Source organism: Passer montanus, unplaced genomic scaffold (genome assembly GCF_014805655.1).
Source record: "Passer montanus isolate IOZ18808 unplaced genomic scaffold, ASM1480565v1 scaffold204, whole genome shotgun sequence".
Lineage (NCBI taxonomy): Eukaryota > Metazoa > Chordata > Aves > Passeriformes > Passeridae > Passer > Passer montanus.
The window spans coordinates 137,747-144,807 of NW_024366637.1; the positions used below are offsets into that span (position 1 = coordinate 137,747).

At 71.8% G+C, this 7,061-nt stretch overlaps 2 protein-coding genes across 3 annotated transcripts in view; one reads left to right on the top strand and one right to left on the bottom strand.

Annotated features, from left to right (window-relative positions):
• MAP3K12 (mitogen-activated protein kinase kinase kinase 12) overlaps positions 1–4,692 on the bottom strand; it is a 7,212-nt gene extending 2,520 nt beyond the window's left edge. The window contains exons 1-9 of one of the 2 annotated variants that reach the window (XM_039708528.1): positions 3,933–4,692; positions 3,600–3,885; positions 2,926–3,117; positions 2,056–2,214; positions 1,659–1,817; positions 1,237–1,345; positions 738–847; positions 495–611; positions 49–186 (exon numbers count right to left, since the gene is read on the bottom strand). In XM_039708528.1, coding sequence (XP_039564462.1) covers positions 49–186; positions 495–611; positions 738–847; positions 1,237–1,345; positions 1,659–1,817; positions 2,056–2,214; positions 2,926–3,117; positions 3,600–3,885; positions 3,933–4,116 — 1,454 coding nt within the window. In that variant the 5' untranslated portion in view covers positions 4,117–4,692. Of the gene's footprint in view, positions 1–48; positions 187–494; positions 612–737; positions 848–1,236; positions 1,346–1,658; positions 1,818–2,055; positions 2,215–2,925; positions 3,118–3,599; positions 3,886–3,932 lie in introns of those variants that run through there. The other variant, XM_039708526.1, reaches the window with a different exon arrangement.
• Positions 4,693–6,044: 1,352 nt separating this feature from the next.
• The window catches only part of TARBP2 (TARBP2 subunit of RISC loading complex), a 3,470-nt gene continuing 2,453 nt past the window's right edge, over positions 6,045–7,061 (top strand). The window contains exons 1-2 of the mRNA XM_039708546.1: positions 6,045–6,252; positions 6,795–6,930. Of these exons, the coding sequence (XP_039564480.1) occupies positions 6,093–6,252; positions 6,795–6,930 (296 nt within the window). The 5' untranslated portion in view covers positions 6,045–6,092. The remainder of the gene's footprint in view (positions 6,253–6,794; positions 6,931–7,061) is intronic.

Below are 7,061 nucleotides of genomic sequence, written 5' to 3' on the forward strand. Positions count from 1 at the left end.
CCCCCAAACCCCCCGAGGTGCCCCCCCAGGGACCCCAGCCCCGCTCACCGCTTGCCGTGGGGCGAGAGCTTCTGGGGCACGTTGCGCTTCTTGATGAGGGTCTCGACGGCGTTGCCGTGCAGGAGCCCCCGCGGCACCCGCGGCTTGAAGAGCCCGGGGTAGCGCTTCTCCAGCGCCTGCTCCCGCCTGCCACGGGCCACGCGTGGGCACCCGCGCCCTGCCCGCGGCCAGCGGGGCCGGGACAGCCACGGGGGGACAAAGGGCTGGCCACGGGCAGGGGGTGACCACGGGAGGGGCGCAGAGGGGCTGGGGGGGCTGTTTCGGGTGTTCTTTGGGAGGGGGGCTGTTTGGGGGTGTTATTTTGGGGGGTGTAGCTGTTATTTTTTTGGGGTGTAGCTGTTTGGGGGATGTTGTTTTGGGGGGGTGCAGCTGTTTGGGGGTGTTATTTTGGGGTGCAGCTGTCCGGGGGCGCTGTCTGGGTGCTGCCCACCCACCTGAGCAGCTCCTTCTCCTTGAGCTCCAGCTGCAGCATGAGGGCGCTCAGCTCCATGTAGAGGTTGTTGGCGCGCTCCAGTTTCCGCTCGTAGTGCTCCCGGATGTCCAGCGCGTGCCTGGGGACACGCGTGCCGTCACAACCGGCCCGGCGACGGGGACAGGGACAGGGACAGCGACCCACAGCCCCCCTGGCTGCCCCCGGGCCCTTCCCAGTGCTCCCAGTGCCCCCAGCACGGCCCCACCGCAGCTCCTCGCGCCGCCGGTTGATCAGCTCCTCCTCCAGCCGGTGCAGACACGTCCCCTCCGACTTGATCTTCTCGAAGTGCAGCTTCACCTCCTCCCGCCACTCGGCCTGCGGCACAGGGACAGTGCCACCGCTGCCACCGGGCTCCGGCCACGCGGGGCTCCGGCCACCCTGGGCTCCAGTCATCCCCAGGCTCCGGTCATCCCGGGCTCTGGTCACCCCCGGGCTCTGGTCATCCCGGGCTCTGGTCATCCCGGGCTCCGGTCATCCCGGGCTCTGGTCATCCCGGGCTCTGGTCACCCCGGGCTCTGGCCACTGTGGGCTCCGGCCACCCCACACATCCAGGGCTCAGGCCATCCCCAGGCTCCGGCCACCCCGGGCTCTGGTCACTCCAGGCTCCGGTCACCCTGCACGTCCCGGGCTCCGGCGGTGCCGGGCACTGCCCGGCTGGGCCCTGCGGTGTCGGAGGAAGGGGGTCCTGGGCTGCAGGGGGGTACCTGGGATTTGAAGTAGGTCTCCTGGGGGGTGGAGAGGACGTCGGCCGAGGCGATGTCGAGGTGCAGCAGGATCTGGCGGAAGGACGGCCGGTTCCGGGGTTTGCTGTTCCTGGGGGAGGACACGGCACTGAGGGGGGCTGGGGGGTCCTGGGGGGGCTGGGAGGTCTCAGGGGGTTCTGGGGGAGGCAGGAGCGCTGGGGGTGCCGGGGGGGTCTTGAAGGTTTTGGGGACCAGGGGCAGAGAAGGGTACACAGGACACACGGGGGGCACCTCTACAACCAGGGGTCCCCCCTGCCCTACCCTGGCCACGGGGCAGGTTCCTCGGGCTGGCCCCACAGCCCCCTCTGTGGCGGGGTCCCCTGTGCCACGGGTGCCCACAGAGCGTCCCCAGGGCGCCCCTCGGGTGTCCCCTGGGCACTCACCAGCACTGGCGCAGCAGCACCTTGAAGCCGTCGGGGCAGCTGGAGGGCACGGGCAGGTGCAGGCTGTTGCTGCCCACGCCCCAGATTATGGCCGACGAGTCCACGTCCTTGTAGGGGATCTCGCCCGTCAGCAGCTCCCACAGCACCACCCCGAAGGACCTGCGGGCACCCGCGGCCCTGTCACCCGCGGTGGCCTCCTGCTGTCCCCTCAGCACCGCCTGCTGTGGTGTCCCCAGCGTCCCCCGCTCCGGTGGTCCCTGATGTCCCCTGGCCCTGCCCTGTCAGTCCCAGTGTCCCGATGCCCTTGGTGTCCCACGTCTCCTGTCCCCTGCCTGTCCCTGCTGTGTCCCCAGTGCCAGCACAGCCGGCGGTGTCCCCGGTGTCCCCGCAGCCTCACCAGATGTCCACCTTCTCGGAGACGGGCTCGTTGCGGATGACCTCGGGGGCCATCCAGGCCACGGTGCCGGCGAAGGACATCTTGGTGCTCTTGTCGATGAGCTCCTTGGAGGTGCCGAAGTCCGAGATCTTCACCACGTCGTCATAGGTGATGAGCATGCTGGGGACACGCGCTCAGCGCCACGCCAATGACACGCCAACGGCACGGGCACGGCACCGCCGCGGGCATGCAACTGCTGCGGGCACCACGGGGTCACGGCACGGCACCGGCGGGGACGGCCGGCACGGGCAGGGGACAGCGGTGACACGGGCAGGGGACAGCCAGCACGGAGAGGACAGGGGACGGCGGTGACATGGACACAGAATGGGACAACGGGGACATGGCACCGGCGTGGGACACCAGTATGATGGGACAACACCAACATGAGCGTTGTCCTGCCATGGGACGCCAGCAGGGACATGGCAGCAGCATGGACGTGATTCCAAAATGGACGTGGCACTGCCATGGGCACAACGCTGCCATGGCATGGCCCCGCTGTGGGACACCACCAAGGACGTGGCCCCACCACGGACACCCAATGCCCCACCATGCACGCAATGTCCCCACCACGGACACGCAATGCCATGAGCGCGGTCCTGCCGAGGGGACACCACCATCAGCACGGCACTGCCACGGGCATGAAGCCACCAGGAGTGGCACTGCCAGGGTCACACAGCTCATGGGCACACACCACCAGGAGGGCACCAGGAGGGACAGGGCACCACCCAGGACACGGCACCGGCCCCCCGGCACCGCCGCGCCGTGCCCCACCCCATGCACGGCCCGTGCCCGGGGGCACCCGGGCTGCTCCGAGCCCCGTCCCCGGCTCACTTGGGCGACTTGAGGTCGCGGTGGATGATCTTGTGCAGGTGCAGGTAGTTCATGCCGCCGGCGATGCCCATGGACCAGTCGACCAGCAGGGAGGGGGTGACCTTGCGGCCGGCGCGCAGCACCTCGTAGAGCTGCCCCTGGGCGCAGAACTCCATGATGATGCAGTAGCAGGGGGCCTGGGTGCACACGCCCCTGCGGGCACAGCGGCACCTCAGCGCCCGCCGGGGCCGCCAGGGCTGCCAGGACACCGGCACGGTGCCCGGCCCTCGCTGTCCTGCCCGCCGTGGTCCGTGCCGTGCCGGGGGTGCCCAGGCCCGCAGCGTGTCCGTGGCCTCTGTGGCTGTGTCCGTGCTGGGCACTGTGTCCATGCCATGTCCATACCGTGTCCATGCCATGTCCATTCTGTGTCCATTCCATGTCCATGCCATGCCCATGCTGTGTCCATTCTGTGTCCATGCCGTGTCCATGCTGTGTCCATTCCATGCCCATGCCATGCCCATGTTCCAGCATGCTCCATGCCCCACGCCATGTGCATGCCCCATTCCTGCAGGCTCCCCTGTGCCCATGCTGTCCCCTTTCCATGCTGTCCCCGTGCCCCGGTGCTGTCCCCTTGCCCCGGTGCTGTCCCCTTGCCCATGCCGTCCCCGTGCCCCGGTGCCAGCAGCCCCGCTCACTTGAAGGTGATGATGTTGGGGTGCTTGAGCTTGCGCAGGTGTTTGATGTCGGTCTCCTTGAGGTCCCGCACCTTCTTCACGGCCACCTCCTCGCCGTGGAAGCGGCCCAGGAACACGGCACCCTGCGCCCCGCTGCCCACCCACTGCAGGTCCAGGATCTCCTCGAACGGCACCTCCCAGGGGTCTGCGGGCACCGCGGGATGGCAGCACAGCCCCCGCCGTGGCCACGGCACCACGGCCCCCACCATGGCACCACGGCCCCCAGCATGGCACCACGGCCCCCCAGGATGGCACCACAGCCCCCAGGACCCCAGCATGGCACCACAGCCCCCCAGGATGGCACCAGCTCGGGGGGCCGCGCCCCCCCCCGGCGGGGCCAGGCCTCGGGGGGCGCGCTGGGCGCGGGCAGGACATCGCGCAGGACGCACTGCGTGGGGGTCAGCTCCTGCTCGGGGGTCCCGTCCGACGGCAGCGCCAGCGACGGCGACGGAGTGCGGGTCTCGTGCAGGCAGGCCATGGCGGGCTGGGGGCGGCGACCCCCGCGATGGGCAGCGGTCAGCGGGGACCCCCGGGACGGGAACGGGGAGCCCCGGGATTGGGGGAACGGGAACCCCCGGGATGGGGGGGCGGCCAGCGGGGCCGGGCACCCGGAACACGGGGTTCAGCCCCACACCCGTGTGCGACCCCCACGGGACCCCCGACACGCGTGTGACCCCTTCACGCGCGTGCGTGCCCCCCCCGCACACCCCCCCAAAGTGCCCCCGGGTGCGCGCCCCGGGTCAGCCCCGGCCACGCGCGAGCGGCGCGGGGTAAACTGAGGCACGAGGGGTCGCCGGGGCGGGGGACGGTTGCCATGGCAACAGCGCGGCCGGCGGTGATGTCATCAGTGGAACTGGGGGGGCCGGGGGCGGGGGAGGGGCTGCGCGTCACCCCGGGGGACCCGCGGGGGAGGGGGCCGCGACCCGCCCCGCCAGGTGTCGCGTGTGTCCCCCCGCGGTGACATCACGTCACTCGGTGACGTCATCCCGGTAAGGGATGGAGCCTCCCCCCCTCCCCACCCCGGGGAAACTGAGGCAGGAGCGGGGGCGCGACCCGGGGGGGGTCGGGGAACGGCCCCGCCCCGGCCCCGCCCCGCGCACCGGAGAGACCGGCACGGGCACCGGCACCCCCCGCCGGCGCCCCGGGACCCCCGGGAACCCCCGGTACCGCACCGGGATGCCGGCTCCGCAGCGGAACCGCCGCACCGGAGACACCGGCACCGGGACCCCGATACGGCACCGGCGGGGACCGGCCCCGCACCGGGAGCGCTGCGGCTCCGCACCGGGACCCGACACTGCCCGGGGGCAGCCCCGGTACCGGAGGGGCCGGCCCCGCATCGGGAGCGCTGCCCCGTGCCCCCGCCGGTACCGGCACCGGCACCGCCCGGCCCGGCGGCACCGGGGAACCGGGGAACCGGGGCCGGCCCAGAGCTCCCGGTGCGGGGTCCCAGCGCTCCCAGTTTTATTCCAGCATTCCCAGTGCCCGTGTCCCTCCGTCCCCAGCGCTCCCAGTCTGACCAGTGCCACCTGTGCCGCCCTGTCCCCGCTGTCCCCACTGCCCTACATGTCCCCAGTGTCCCCCCCGTCCCCACTGTCCCCATTATCCCCACTGTCCCCGAGGGGGACAGGGACGGGGACGGGGACAGCGCTGTCCCCGCGCCCGAGCCGGTGGCATCCCCTGCCCGTGGCCCCGGCCGTGCCACTCGTGTGCTCATCTGGCACTGCCACCCTGTCCCCGTGTCCCCACCCGTGTGGCACTGCCACCCTGTCCCCACCCGTGTGGCACTGCCACCCTGTCCCCGTGTCCCCAGCGGGCAGTGCCACCGCTGTCCCCGCGCTGTGCCGGGGCTCCATCCCTGTCCCCGTGTGACCACGTCGCGCACCGGTGCCACCCCGTGTCCCCACGCTCGGTGGCAGTGCCACCCCGTCCCTGTGCCGCCCCTTCCTGTGTGTCCCCAGCAGTGCCACCCCCGTCCTCGTGTCCTAATGCCCTGTGGCGCTGCCACCCGTGTCCCTGTGTCCCCACACTCCTGTGCCCCTGTGGGTGCCAGCTGTGCCCCTGTCCCCATGCCCTGGTGGCTCCGGCCGTGTCCCTGTCCCTGTCCCCATGTCCCTGCCCTGTCCCTGTCCCGGTGGCTGCAGCGTGTCCGTGTCCCTGTCCCCATGTCCCTGTCCCCCTGTCCCTGTCCCCCTGTCCCGTGTCCCCTGGTGGTGGCTGCAGCGTGTCCCTGTCCCCCTGGCCCTGTCCCCCTGTCCCTGTCCCTGTCCCGTGGCTGCAGCGTGTCCCTGTCCCCATGTCCCTGTCCCTGCCCTGTCCCTGTCCCCGTGTCCCCTGGCGGTGGCTGCAGCGTGTCCCTGTCCCCCTGTCCCTGTCCCCCTGTCCCTGCCCTGTCCCTGTCCCTGTCCGTGTCCCCTGGCGGTGGCCGCAGCGTGTCCCTGTCGCAGCCTGGAGCAGATGGTGGCCGCCAGCCCCGGGAAGACGCCCATCAGCCTGCTGCAGGAGTATGGCACGCGCCTAGGCCGCACCCCGGGCTACGACCTGCTCAAGGCCGAGGGCCAGGCCCACCAGCCCAACTTCACCTTCCGCGTCACCCTCGGGGACATCAGCTGCACCGGTGGGACCCCGGGGACCCCAGAGCCACCCTGGGCCACCCTGTCCCTGCTGTCCCCTCGGGGCCATCACCGACCCCTGACCCCTCTGGGAGCCCCCACAACTGCCCTGGCACGTCCTGCCCCTCCTGTCCCCTCCCTGTCCCTGCTGTCCCCTCGGGGACATCACTGACCCCCGGGACCCCAGGGAGTCTCCAGAGCCACCCTGCCCCTCCTGTCCCCTCCCTGCCCCTCCTGCCCCCTCAGGGACGTCCCCTGCACCGTGGGACCCCAGGCCCTGTCCCCAAACCCCTCTTTGCTCCCAGGGGCTTTGGGATGGGGACACCGAGGGGGAAGCTGGGGGGTCCCAGCCCTGGGTGCTGCTGGGGGTCCCGCTGTCCCCGCTGTCCCCGGTGTCCCCGGTGTCCCCTGGCTGTCCCCGGTGTCCCTGAGCCCCGCTGCCCCCGGTGTCCCCGGTGTCCCCTGGCTGTCCCCGGTGTCCCTGAGCCCCGCTGCCCCCGGTGTCCCCTGGCTGTCCCCGGTGTCCCTGAGCCCCGCTGTCCCCCAGGGCAGGGGCCCAGCAAGAAGGCGGCGAAGCACAAGGCGGCCGAGGTGGCCCTGAGGCTGCTCAGAGGGGGGGGGGCCATGCTGGAGCCCCTGGAGCACAGGTGGGGCTGGGGGGTACCCGGGGGGGGGCACCCCAGGTTTGGGGGGCTCTGGGGGGAGGGGGCAGCCAGAGGGGTTTGGGATCCTGTGGGATTCGAGGGCTCTGCTGGGTCTGGGGGCTCCCAGGGGAGTCTGGGGGAGTTTGGGGGTTCCTGGGGGTTTGGGAGGT